Source organism: Microcaecilia unicolor, chromosome 3 (genome assembly GCF_901765095.1).
Source record: "Microcaecilia unicolor chromosome 3, aMicUni1.1, whole genome shotgun sequence".
Lineage (NCBI taxonomy): Eukaryota > Metazoa > Chordata > Amphibia > Gymnophiona > Siphonopidae > Microcaecilia > Microcaecilia unicolor.
Window position 1 is genome coordinate 122,708,973 of NC_044033.1, and position 14,095 is coordinate 122,723,067.

The following is a 14,095-nucleotide window of genomic DNA, read 5'->3' on the forward strand; positions in this document are numbered from 1 at the left end:
CTTGGGAAACACTGCCCTAGAGTACCAATATAGCTACTACTGGGAACCAGAATAAGCTGGATGCTTACAGATCCCTACATAGGAACTACACACTAACAGAATCCTTCACCTCAGTCACAAATGAAGAACACAGATAGATACTCACCCAATAAAGAATACGGAGCCACACATTAGAAATAAACTGGCAGATAAAAACTGAAATCACAACCTCTAAGAAAGTCAGACTGTAAGTAGTGCAGGACCACTAAAAGAAAAATGGAAATGGAAAAAAACACTTTTTCCAAAGCTGATGCATTCCTGTTCCTAAAAATTTTAAATACATTTTTTTTCTTTTCTACCTTTGTCTTGGCAATTTAATGATTCTGATCAGGTTGGTTCCAGTCTCTCTTTTCCATGTTCATTGTGCAATCCTTCTCCTAAATATTTTTTTTACAGCATCTCCTTTCCATTTCTTCTTTCTCCCTTATCTTCTCTTCCTTCTCTACATCTAACACTGATCTCTCATCTTCATCTCCTATCTTTCTCTCCTTTTTCTCTATTCGTAGTTAACTAGGTAGGCTCATTTCCCCCTTATTTCACCTCTAGTCCTTAATCTCCCTCTTTTCACCTCTCACCTACTTACCACCTTTCCATCTCCCACGTTTACACCTTCCCCATCCCTTCCATCGTCCCTCGTTTCTCTCTCTTTTGTTTCCATTTCTAGCCTATTCTCCCTTTATCTTTCACTCGCTCCCTATCCCAAATTTTCACCCTCTCCCAAGCCCTCATCTAATTTTCTCCAACTTTCATTTCCTCCCTGGCCCCAGCTCTTTTCCTGTAACTCAACACTTCAAAAGAATCTAGGTCATTTCCTCTTTCTGTTACCCCCTACCCAGTTTCCTATTCCTCCTCAATTTATCTCAGTTTTTCCATGGTCCCATCTCTTTATGCTGCTCCCTAGGCCCCTTGCCTCTGATTCTTCACACTCGGGGCCAGTCTTAGGCAGGGGCAACAGGGGTGGTCACACAGGGCTCACACTCCCAGGGGCCCCACAGCAGCCTTGGCATCTCCCTCCTGCTCATTGCTTCAGCCATCATTGCCTTCTCCATCTAACCGCCTTGGTCAGCTCTCTCTCTCCTACTCCTTTTTGGCTCCCTGCAGAGATGCCTTCTTCAATCTGGGCCGCCGGGCAGCATCAGTGAGGTAAGCACACTGCCTTTAGTGGCGCAGAAGCTTTCTCTCTGCTGCAATTTACTGTCCTGCATAGGCGGGACGCTGCAACAGAGGAAGAGCTTCCGGGGCCACCGAAGGCAATGTGCCTATCTCACTGACGCTGCAGTCAGCCCGGAAAATTGAAGAAGGCAGCGGTGTTGCGAGCCAGAACTAAGGGAGCGGGTAGGAGAGAGCTGAAGGCAGTTTAGATTGAGACGGCCAATGAAGCCTATGAGTCTGGTCTCCCTTTCCCTCTCCTCCCCTCATCTCCATTACCCAAAGCAAGCCAATCTATGAGCTGCTTTATCCACGTTATCGTTCTCAGGGCCAGTCTTAGCAATTGTGGGGCCCTGTGCAGACCTGTTCAGTGGTTCCCCCACCTAGCCCTGCCCTTTGTTGACAAGATGTGTTTTATTTCAAATAATGACAAATCAAGCAAAACTTGTACGGAAAAACTAATTCAAATACGCACAATGCAGGGACAGGATGGGGATGGGGGTCAAAGCTTGCGGAGACAGGGTAGGGATAGAGTTTGATGTCATTCTTTAGCTCCTTCCTACATGCAGTGTCGCCTCATTTCGCCTCACTTCTGCTTACCCTGTTGAGGTGCATAAGACAGATGAAAAATTGAAAATGGATGTTAGCAGTTTTCTAAGCAACTTTTATGCAACAATGTCTCCATAAAAGTTGCTCAGAAAACTGTATTACAGTTATTGATGTGGTGATGTTTTGTCATTTTGGAAAAATGAGCAAAAGTGCTGGCCAAAACCAGCAAAACTTGTACTGGGAATCCTGTGCATTCTTGCTGTCAGCACATCATCTGAGAGGACATTTTCTATTGTGGGAAGGACTGTGGAAGAAAGGAGAACTAGACTGAATTATAAGATTGTTGATGACACATTATTTGTCCATGGTTTAAAATCATAACAGTAGTTTGGTTAACATTTAAAAATATACATGTAATGTTTTCCTTTGGTTATATTGGTGATAGGCCTACCAAAGGCCCTACACAATGTATAATATATTTTGTTACACTGGACCTGCTGTACACAGCTTTGAGTGAATCTCTTCATAAAAGCAGTTAATAAATCCCAATTAATAAAATAAATAAAAAAACCAAAAAACATGCAGGGGCGAGATCAGAGCTTGTGAGGATGGAGTCCCTGTCATTCTCTAATCAGTAACTTGTATCAGTTGCAAATGTCTTTAATAGCCTAATCTACTCAGTTTAGTAACACATTGCTGTAATTTTCTATATGTATCTTCTGAACCTTTTTTTTTTAAACGTTTCCTTTTTAGATACTGACAACTGTGAAAGGTGGATGAACTGCAAAAGTGAATTCTTGAAGAAGTATATGCATAAAGTAGCTAATGACCTTCCTAGCTGCCCTTGCTCCTACCCCACAGAAGTAGCGTACAGCACTGCTGAGATCTATGACAGGATCAAAAGGAAAGACTTTCGGTGGAAAGACGCTAGTGGCCCAAAGGAAAAGTTAGAAATCTACAAACCTACTGCAAGATACTGCATAAGGTCCATGCTTTCTTTGGAGAGTACCACCTTGGCTGCACAGCACTGTTGCTATGATGACAACATGCAGCTTATAACCAGAGGCAAAGGAGCAGGGACCCCAAACCTGATAAGTGTGGAGTTCTCTGCGGAGCTTCATTACAAAGTGGACATTCTGCCCTGGGTCATATGCAAAGGGGACTGGAGCAGGTACAATGAGGTACGGCCTCCTAACAATGGACAGAAATGTACTGAAAACCCTTCAGAGGAGGATTATTACAAGCAGTTTCAAGAAGCAAAGGAATACTGAACAACAGACAATCCCAAGATATCAAGGATATTAGTTTCCCATTTTGTGACACAAATTAAAATAATTGTTGCATGTTCTGTTAGTAAAAGGACTTGGTTATTTACTCAAATGTGTCCAGGGGCAGGTGGGGGGAGGGGAGTGTACAAGTGTATGTCTGTATGAAATATATGTATTCACACAGACACATACTTTCATACACCTTACGGAAAGAGAGCAAACTCATCTAGGCTAACCTGATACCACATTCTCACTTGTAATATATTTGAGAGACAGAGGGAAAAGTCAGTTTAATCATGTAGTCACACATACAGTTTTAACTTGAAAAATATAGACAACATTGTATTTGTAACTTATTTAATATAAATGTGATTATAAATGAGTAATAACTCTTGAAAGGGATTCCTGAAAGTATTCCATAAAAACTCTGAAGAGAAGGGTAAAGTTTTATATACAATGATTAAGACAGAGATTATTTACCAGACATTACAGTTTAATGAGAAACTTTCATTCTGTCACAAGGCACCTTGTTCAGCCTCTGGTTGGAACTCGCAGCCCATGGGCTGGTGTATAACAGAGATGTCCTAACCTTTTGGGGTCAAATCAGAATATGAAACCCCAAAGTTTATTTTGTATCGTGATTTTATGTATAAGGACTATATGTTGGGATTAAACTGTGCTTTTCAGGTTACCTATCCATATGGGACTTAATTTCAGGGACTCAAACCATAAAGAAAATTAAGTGGCACTTTTATTTTTAAAAGGAAGAAATAGTGAAGATTGTTATAGTTTACTTGCATACATTATGCTGTGCCTCCTTATTTACAATTTTTATCAGCATGAACCAAATGAATATTATACAGAAAAACTTATTGTTTAAAGAGGGAGAGAGGGATGGGGAAGTTCTGCTTCTTGATGCTTTAAAAAAACTGCATTATTTTTGTAAAGTATTTATTAAGCTTTAGTTGACTCATACATTGGCTATTTTTAATGTGGTCTACTTTTGTAGGCTTGGAGTTTTATACAGGTGGAGAGATTCTTTATAAGTGAGAACCGTGCTTGCAACTTTTTCACCAAAAAACAAATCTATTAATAAAATCATAATCAAAATATAGTCCTTGCAAAATTGTTTTTAATTGGGAAGAAGAGTTTTAAGCAATTTAGGTCACGCTTTACAGTGCAATAAAAATTAAAAACACTTTGCAAAAAGGGCCAAGGCTGTAAACTTTGTGCAAAAAAAAAAAAAGCTACAGCTCAAGAGTTGTATTTCATATTTTGTAAAGCACCTGAGAGCCACTTCTCACAGCATTACCTTTAGGAGTCAGTGGTGCCATTTTAACAGTGGCAGCTATCTTGATAGGAGTATATAGGGATCCCTTTTTCTCCTATCATCCCCTAGATTCCTATGGAGAGTCAGGTGTCCCAGGGAGGTAGGGAAATGAGGTCAGCCCTCACAATTTCTACCTTTAAGGCATAGGGCTTCAATGGGGTGGTTAATCTTAGATTTATGCCCCAAGTAGCTTCTATGGGAGGGAAGATAGACTGAGAAGGGGGCTCAGATTTTAAGCTGTTTCTCTGTGAAGGGGCATTTTGCATGTTGTCACAGCCAAGTATGTGTGAAAAAATTCCTTGTATAATTTACCTACAGATGCAGATGAGCCAGGAACTTATTTTTCATCCAGTAGCTAAATTTTGCAAAAACCAGGTCCTAACCTGCAAACATTTTTGCAGGCTTATATATGAGGACCTTAGTCTGCAATAAAGTATGCATGGAGATTCAGGTGGTCCTGTTTATATTTAAACAAAAAAAAATAATTAATAAATATATATATATATCTACTATAATAAAAAGCACTCTCAACGTTCTGAAGCTGACTCCGTGGCTTCAGCGTTCGTAAGGGTGTCACATCTCTCTATGCCTCGCCCTCGCATCAAAATGTGATGATGTCGAGGGCGGGTAATCAGCGATGTGTAAGGCAGCGTCGCAGGACTCAGGGAACGAACCTCTAACGTTTTGAAGCTGACTCCGTGCCGTAGCTTAAGTGAAGGGTTCAGACGGCCAGCCCTTTCAATAACGCCACTGCTTCCACGGAGCTAATCAGGGGACAAAGGAGAATCGCTGGGTAGCGCAAGGGGGGGGCAGGGGACAGGACAATCGCTGGGTGGCTGGAGTGGGGGCAGGGGACAGAGCATAATCGCTGGGTGGCTGGAGGGGGCAGGGGAGAGAGGACAATCACTGGATGGCTCGAGGGGGGCAGGGGATAGAGGACAACCGCTGGGGGGGGGTCCAGGGGACACGAGAATAGCTAGGTGGCTGGAGGGGGCAGGGAACACAGAACAATCACTGGGTGGCTGGAGGGGGGCAGGGGAGAGAGCAGAATCGCTGGGTGGCTGGAGGGGGGCAGGGGAGAGAGGACAATCGCTGGATGGCTCGAGGGGGCAGGGGATAGGGGACACAGGAGAATAGCTGTGTGGCTGGAGGGGGGAGGGGACAGAGGACAATCGCAGGATCGCTGAAGGGGGGCAGGAGACACAGGACAATCACTGGGTGGCTGGAGGGGGCAGGGGAGAGAGCAGAATCACTGGGTGGCTGGAGGGGGCAGGGGAGAGAGCAGAATCGCTGGGTGGCTGAAGGGGGGCAGGGGAGAGCTGAATGGCTGGAGAGGGGCAGGGGATAGAGGACAATCGCTGGGTGGCTGGAGGGGGGAGGGGACAGGAGAATAGCTCGGTGGCTGGAGGGGGGCAGGAGACACGACAATCGCTGGAGGGGGGGAGAGAGGAGAATCGCTGGGGGCAGGGGAGAGAGGACAATCACACACACTGTCTCACAGACACTCGCACCCAGTCTCACTCTCTCTCTGTCACACACACACACTCGCACGGTGCTGCCAACCACGCAGAGGGGGAGGGGAGAGCCAGGGGGTCCTGAGACCACAGGGGAGGGGAACGCTGGGTGGCTGCAGGGGGGTCAGGACACAGGAGAATAGCTGGGTGGCTGAAGGGGGGGGCAGGAGACAGAGGACAATCGCAGGGTCGCTGGAGGGGGGCAGGGGACACAGGACAATCACTGACTGGCTGGAGGGGGGGAGAGCATAATCGCTGGGTGGCTGGAAGGGGGCAGGGGAGAGAGGAGAATCGCTGGATGGCTCGAGGGGGGGTAGGGGATACAGGACAGTTGCTGGGTGGCTGGAGGGGGGCAGGGGACTCAGGACAATCACTGACTGGCTGGAGGGGGGGGAGAGCAGAATCCCTGGATGGCTGAAAGAGGGGCAGGGGAGACAGCATAATTGCTGAGTGGCTGGAGGGGGGGCAGTGGAGAGAGGACAATCACACACACACACTCTCTCTCAGACACAATCGCACCCAGTCTCACTCTCTCTGTCACAAACGCACACATTTGCACGGTGCTGCCAACCACGCAGAGGGGGAGAGAGGCAGGGGGTCCTGACACCACAGGGGAGGGGATCCTGACACCAGAGGGCAGGGGATCCTGAGACCAGGGGGGGAGGGGGCCTCAGACCACAGAGGGAGGGGGAGGTATCTCTGTCACACACACACACTCTTTCACAGTCACTGTCTTTCTCACTCTCACACAGTCTCTCACACTATGTCTCACACTGTACACTCGATCTCACACACTCAATCTCATACACTCGGTCTCAGAGAGTCTGTGTATCGCACACATACTCTCTCACACACACTTACACACTCGCACCCACACTCACTGTCACACACAGACTCGCACATTCACACACACACTCTCTCAAACATACACACTCCAAGGAAAACCTTGCTAGCGCCCGTTTCATTTGTGTCAGAAACGGGCCTTATTTACTAGTATATATATATTACATTTTGAATTGAAAGCGAGGACCATATTTCTGAGTGAGGCCCAATTGTCAGCACTTTGTATCTGGGGTATATGAGGTTTATAAGCCCTGACCCTGCTTTTGATTACAGAATACATGATCTAATTTTACCTCTATGTCTATCTTAATACATATGCAAAACTACTTTTGTCTCCTGTTTTCTGAATCCAGCTGACACAGTGTACATGTGGAAAATGGATGCACAAAGTTACTGAGATGCCTAGTTCAGGAGAGGTTTTTTGGCCAGTCCTGGCTTTATTATAATCCCAAAACAATGTAGTATTTGTGGTCCTTGATTCTACCCATTGAAACCTGTACTTTAGGTCCCATAATGCATCAGGATCAGATGGAGTAACCTGAAAGATCTGGATACTTATGCATATTTCCCAGCTAACTGTTGATGTCACCACAGAACATCCAGCATGAAGTCAAAAATATTTACCAAAATATCATGGAAATAAAGGGTAGCTTTTCAAAATTTTTTTTTTGCCTTAAATATAAGCATCATGGAAATAAAGGGTAGCTTTTCAATTTTTTTTTGCCTTAAATATAAGCAAGTAGGGTATGTAGCACACACATATGCAACTGTTGTTCTAAAAAAAAAAAAAAAAAGTAACCCCCTTACCCTTGGAATCCCTTCATGTTCCTCACTTGCTTAGAAAATTAAGAATTGAAGGTTTTGGCAAAACAGCATCCTTCTTCAGTTTATACAGTAAACATAAGAGGGCCTCTCCCGCAAAGGGAAGTAGGGGTGCACCTGAAGGTACTGCAGAAAAGGAAAGGGACATGGGTACCTAGGAAACAAGGAGAAACAGAGTACAATGACCACAGCAAAGAAATAAAGGTTTCTTCAAAGACAAGATGGATAGCAAGTCCACACTATATGGGTGATATCAGTGACAGAGCCCAGCACAAGAAACAGTTCTTCAGTTTAGGGTTCCTCTTTGTCTTTTTTTGCAGAGTTAATCAAATGCACATCAACAGAGCTTGCATTAAATGCTATTTATCTGAATAATTGCAAGTTTGTACATCTCCTTTGTGTCTTGTCACTGTCATTCAGTAATTTTTTTTTCCTGTTAACACCTCTAGTTAGATTTTTGTTCATTTTTGTTTTCTTTTTCTGCATTAGGCTCAATATAGGCTCTGGTTCCCAGCCAGAATACTTTTCATCAAGTTGTTTCATTTCACATTGGCTATTTTTCTGGACCAAAAAAGTACCCAGTGACATTAAGAAGTACAGTATCCATAATGGATGCTCAGAAGTGATGTCTGTAATGCCTAGAGCCTGACCATGATCCCCTGTCATTGTAAGCTGTGTTCATAGATGCCCAAGAGAAAGATCTGTGGCTCTGAGGAGCACAGTGAATGACTTTGGGGGTAGATAAGTCTGGTCCATTGACTTTGGTCTCAGAAATATCAGTCTCCCAGGGCCCCGGAGCTGCAACAGATACTGGGAATGCATCGGCATCAAATTCCTTGTTCACCCTCAACTGGGCCATTGCAACCGGTTATCATCCAGATCATGCCTCAAGTAGAGGAAGAACTTCTTTCTTTCTTAGCGCCAACAGAGGTCGATGTGTATCAGCATCAGAGTGTGGCACCAAGGACACCAATGTCAGTGGTGTTCTCAAAGCATCCCTAACATGAGGATCACTCATTCTCCATGGCATTGGAAGGAATTCAACAGCCTCAAAAAATCCGTGCCCCATTTCCAATACTAAAGGACATGATTATGATTCACTGCCCACACCTTTATTGATAGCAGTTTTCACAGAACAGTTCATGGTTAAGTTTGTACACCAATACTGCTTGAAGGAATTTAGAAGGGGATACCTTTTGCCAAATTGGATCTACCTACCAGGACAGTGAATCTCAAGGGAGGACTAGGGACAGAAATTACGTTCCAGAACTTTTCACTGGTCGGCGTCCACCGAATGCTCAATATCTATTGAAAACAAATGTGTGGTCTTAAAATTAAATACAAGGTAGCTCACTACAAAAGTAATATCAAAAAAGGTTCCTTATATATCTTAAATATTTTTGTGGACCATCAGAAAGTGGGTGAAGCAGAACACATACACCACACTCAAAATCCTCATCGGTCCTTATTTTTGCATATATTATTTTCACATATATAAAGTCCACTGTGAAAACACTTCATTCAATACTAAAATTCAATGTTTTCATGTGTATTAAAACACTTATCTCAGACGGGTGCATAATTTTACACTGCCTCTCTGTCAGAGCTTAAAAAACTGTGCTTCTGTCCACATACTGCACTTCAATCCATTGAGACATACCAGAGGTGTTGCATGTACTGCTGAAGCTTTATGGCCCAATATTTTCAACATCTACCATGCTGATATGTGCAGACTTGTTTGGATCTCTTCCACTGTGTACACTAAATTGGTGATCCTCGGCTGAGGAAGAAAGGCTGGTTCTTGTGTTATGTCTAGCAGGGCTCCAATTGCTGTGACAAGTTTAGGTGAGATTTAGGGTAATTTATGACAACACCTACTAATTCCAGCACCTGAATGGTTGTGCGCACAGATCTTTCTGCCCCATTCAGAGATGTGCTCTTGATTAGCCAATTGTCAAAATAGGGAAATACATGTACTCCCAGTCTGCATAGTTATACTGCTATGAAATAAGTATATAAGCATTGCCATACTGGGACAGACCAAAGGTTCATCAATTCCAGTATCCTATTTCCAACAGTGGCCAATCTAGGTCACAAGTACCTGGCAGGATCCCAAATGCGTAAAATAAATTTCATGTACCTTATCCCAGGAAGAAGGAATAGATTTTCCCAAGTCCACCTCAATAATGGTTTATGGACTATTCTTTTAGAAACTTGTCCAAACCATTTTTATTTTTTTAATTTACAAATTTATATCAAGTTTACAGATTATCCATCCATGCAGAAATGACAGACACAGCCCTAAACTTACTATTGCATCAGATATAAAGCAGTCAAATGCAATGAAAAACTGAAAATATCTACATAAATACAATATTGCACATCCAGAGATACTTAAGGACTTGGCAACTGGGAACAAAGTACAAATGAAATAAAATAGCAGATAATGCAGAACCTTGTGGAACGCCAGCTTGGAAAGGGAAAACAGATGAAAACTCCATTAAAAACATACTTGTTTGCAAAAAGATAAGATTCAAACCAGGCTAGAAGGGTAGATGAAATACCAAAAGATGCAAGCCTGCTTATCAAGAGAGAGTGATTTATTGTATCAAAAACTAGTTTTTGATACAATAATTCTCCCTCAAACTGTTTTTTTAACCCTGTTACTCTAACTGCCTTTACTACATTCTCTGGTAGTGAATTCCAGAACTTAATTACACATCGAATGAAAAAATATTTTTTCTGATTTGTTTTAAATGTACTACTTAGTAGCTTCATTGTGTGCCCCCCTAGTTATTGTACAGTTGGAAATAAAGACTACAAGGCATTTTGTTTCAAGTTTAATAATTATACTGCCCATTAGAAAACTCTCTGAGCAGTGTACAAATTACAACTAGTAGATAATGGGAGTAAATGAAAATAAATTACAATTTAAATAGTACAGCAGATTGGAAAGTCAGTAAAAGATGCAGTGGCTATGCTTCCATGACCGGCACTCTCATGCACAGGCAGGGCAGTGATCAATACAGGCTGCAGTCTTATGTGAATGCATCCTCAAACAAAAAACTCTTTAAGCCCAATTTAAACTTCTGTATTGAACTCTATAAATGCAAGTAAGAAGGAAGAGCAGAGAATGACCTGATAACACTAAATATATGTGTCCATATAGTATCCTGATATTTGATGAATACCGGAGGAGCTGACAAGAGGCCAAAAGGCAGTAAGCAATTCTGGAAATGGTTTTCAGTGACAAATTTGAGATGCTTCCTGGGATGTATCTTTATGTGAATGTACACATCCTTTAAGCCCAGAGAACATAGCCAGCCTCCTTTTTTTGAAAAACAGAATTAGGGTACCTAGGCAGAAGTATAGCTACCATTAAGTGAGTCTGGCAGGGCCACCCAATGATATAGACCACCTGAGATTGATCCCGCCCTCTGCAAGTCCAGCATTCCCTCCATTCCTCTGCCCTTCTGCAGGTTCAGCATAATTCTAATTCCCCCCTCCCCGGGTCTGGCATATCTCTAACCATTCGCTTTCTACCACCACCACCACCCCCCAGGTCTGGCATCTCTCTAACCTTCCTCTCCCCCTCCCTTCCTCTCCCCCTGCCATGGTCCTCTCATGTGATTTTCAGTGTTTGCTTTTGGCACAGTTTATTTACTATAGCTCTGAAGGGATTCTTTCTCCTCCCTCCCTCCCCACCTTCCATCCAACCCCACCCACCTCCCATGCTCCTCACTAACTAGCAATATACAGCTTTATAGCAGCATTCAGTTCTAGTTACATCATGTACCTGCAGGTGAAGGGGACAGGAAAGTATGCAGGACATAGGAACCAACTTTTCAAAATGATTTTGGGTGATTAACAAAGTATGGTAGGGTCATGGGTACAACTGGCAAGGCCATATTTTAGATGTAGGGCACAGCATGTAGTGCACATCCTGGAAGGACTGATGGCTAAAAGAGTTAGGGAAGCACCGAATATCCCACCAGTCTCTCTTCCTTCCCAACCCCAACTCACTCACACTAATTTACTCCATCTCTTCCCTCCCCCTTCCACCCACAGCCTATCTATACCATAGTCGTATGCCTTCCAATCCATCCTGGCCTATCCATACCACCCACACACAGGCAGGATGATTGTTTTATTTATGAGAAAAAGGAAAATGATGTTCCTCTCCATTTCTCTTTCAATTTGAGACATGACTATAGGTCCCTTTCCATTGCAAAACTTTTTCACATCATGGCATCACATACTGCCAGAACTCTCTCTCTCTCTCTTCCCCTTTGTCCCTTCAGTATAATAACTTGTATATTCTGGTGACCATAGGGCTGGAGGAGAATGTCTCGCCTCTCACGTTGCTGCGCTTCTCCGGTGTTCTGCTCCAGGGGCAGTGACGTGAGAGGCGAGAGGAACAGCTGCAGAGCTGACAGCCAATGCCTGTGGCTGCCTGCGGTGCCGCGCTTGCTTTTTAAAAACATTTTTGGTGGTTTAATTAGCTCTTTTTGTTTTTGTAGCGGCTGCTGCTGCTTAACAGGAGAAGCAGCAGTGGCCGGAAATGGGAGCTGGCGCCACGTGTTTCGCGGGAGAATTGGCATGTCTGTGTTGGGTGGTGGGCGGGCCTGGAGGGAAAGTGGCTGGGCCTGGGCCCGTCCAGGCCCGCCTGTGGCTACGCCCCTGCCTCTAGCCCTTCACGGCTGTATTCTTTCTCCGAGCCAATAACCCCTTTCAAATTCATTCACCCCTTCCTAGCTCCTCTATTCCTCTCCCAGTACTTCTGTCTTTTTTTTTTTTTAACCTTAATTGCTAAACATAATGTTGTGGCAATGTAGCCAAAATTGTCATGCCAATAAAATTATGTGACTCGCTCTTCTTTCAGTGTCTATCTGTTGTTCCTTCCCTCCCATTGTCAGCTGCAGGCATGAAGTGCCTCTAACCTTGATTGCAAGAGCTCCCTCCTCCCCCTGGAGCCCATCAGTCAGACACAGCCAGCCAATAGGCTATAAAACAGCTCTCTCTTCCTCCTGTAACCCATTGGTTATATAGTCTAACCAATAGGCTACAACTGTAGTTCCCAAACCTGGTCCTGGAAGCACCCCAGCCAGTCAAGTTTTGAGGATATCCAAAATGAATATTCATGAGAGAAATTTGCATGCACTGCTTCCAATGCATACAAATCTCTCTCATGAATATTCATTGTGGATATCTTCAAAACCTGACTGGCTGGGGTTCCTCCAGGACCAGAGTTTGGGAAACACTGGGTTACAAGGAGAACTGGGAGCAGCTACTGGGTGGGATATAGAAACACTTCCCCTGCCTACCTTTGCAGCCCTGCAGCATGAAGATTTCAGCTCCAAATTTGATAAAGTATATCATAAAAATATTGGGTGTGCCCAATCAACCACAGAGCTGGCGCCTATGATGCAGGAAATATATCCTGCTGTGGCATGCAGGTACCAGGTGCCCATGCTTTGCACCTCCTACCTTGTTGAAACTTTGACTATCCTGCTTATTTTCGAAGGAGAAGGCCGGCCATCTTCCGACACAAATCAGGAGATGGCCGGCCGTCTCCTAAAGCCGGCCAAATCGGTATAATTGAAAGCCGATTTTGACTGGCTTCAACTGCTTTCCGTCGCAGGGACGGCCAAAGTTAAAGGGGGCGTGTTGGCAGGGTACCGAAGGTGGGACGGGGGCGTGATTAAGACATGGCCGGCTTCAGCTGATAATGGAAAAAAGAAGGCCGGCTCTGACAAGCATTTGGCCGGCTTTACTTGGCCCATTTATTTTTAGGACCAAGCCTCAAAAAAGTGCCCCAAATGACCAGATGACCACCAGAGGGAATCAGGGATCACCTCCCCTTACTCCCCCAGTGGTCACCAACCCCCTCCCATCCAAAAAAAAAAATGTTCTAAATTTTTTTGCCAGCCTCTATGCCAGCCTCAAATGTCATACCCAGCTCCATCACAGCACTATGTAAGTCCCTGGAGCAGGTTTTTGTGGGTACTGCAGTGCACTTCAGGCAGGCAGACCCAGGCCCATCCCCCCCTACCTGTTACACTTGTGGTGGTAAATGGGAGCCCTCCAAAACCCACCAGAAACCCACTGTACCCACATCTACGTGCCCCCCTTCACCCGTAAGGGCTATGGTAGTGGTGCACAGTTGTGGGTAGTGGGTTTTGGGGGGGGGTTGAGGGGCTCAGCACACAAGGTAAGGGAGCTATGTACCTGGGAGGTTTTTCTGAAGTCCACTGCAGTGCCCCCTAGGGTGCCCATTTGGTGTCCTGGCATGTCAGGGGGACCAGTGCACTACAAGTGCTGGCTCCTCCCACGACCAAATGCATTGGATTTGGCTGGGTTTGAGATGGCCACCATTAGTTTCCATTATCGCCGGAAACCAATGGCAGCCATCTCTAACGCTGGCCCAAATGTTGAGATTTGGCCGACCCCAACCGTATTATCGAAACAAAAGATGGCCGGCCATCTTGTTTCGATAATACGGTTGGGTATGCTGCTTTACAGGGCCAGCCTTAGAGATGGCCGGCCCCGTTCAATTATGCCCCTCTATGTCTACTATGCGA

The 14,095-nt window shown here is 44.6% G+C and overlaps 1 protein-coding gene across 2 annotated transcripts in view; it reads left to right on the plus strand.

The window, feature by feature from the left end:
* The window catches only part of ISM1 (isthmin 1), a 178,889-nt gene extending 174,979 nt beyond the window's left edge, over positions 1-3,910 (plus strand). For both annotated transcript variants that reach the window (XM_030196339.1, XM_030196340.1), the window contains exon 6: positions 2,491-3,910. In XM_030196339.1, coding sequence (XP_030052199.1) covers positions 2,491-3,008 — 518 coding nt within the window. In that variant the 3' untranslated portion in view covers positions 3,009-3,910. The remainder of the gene's footprint in view (positions 1-2,490) is intronic.
* The last annotated feature ends 10,185 nt before the right edge of the window (positions 3,911-14,095 follow it).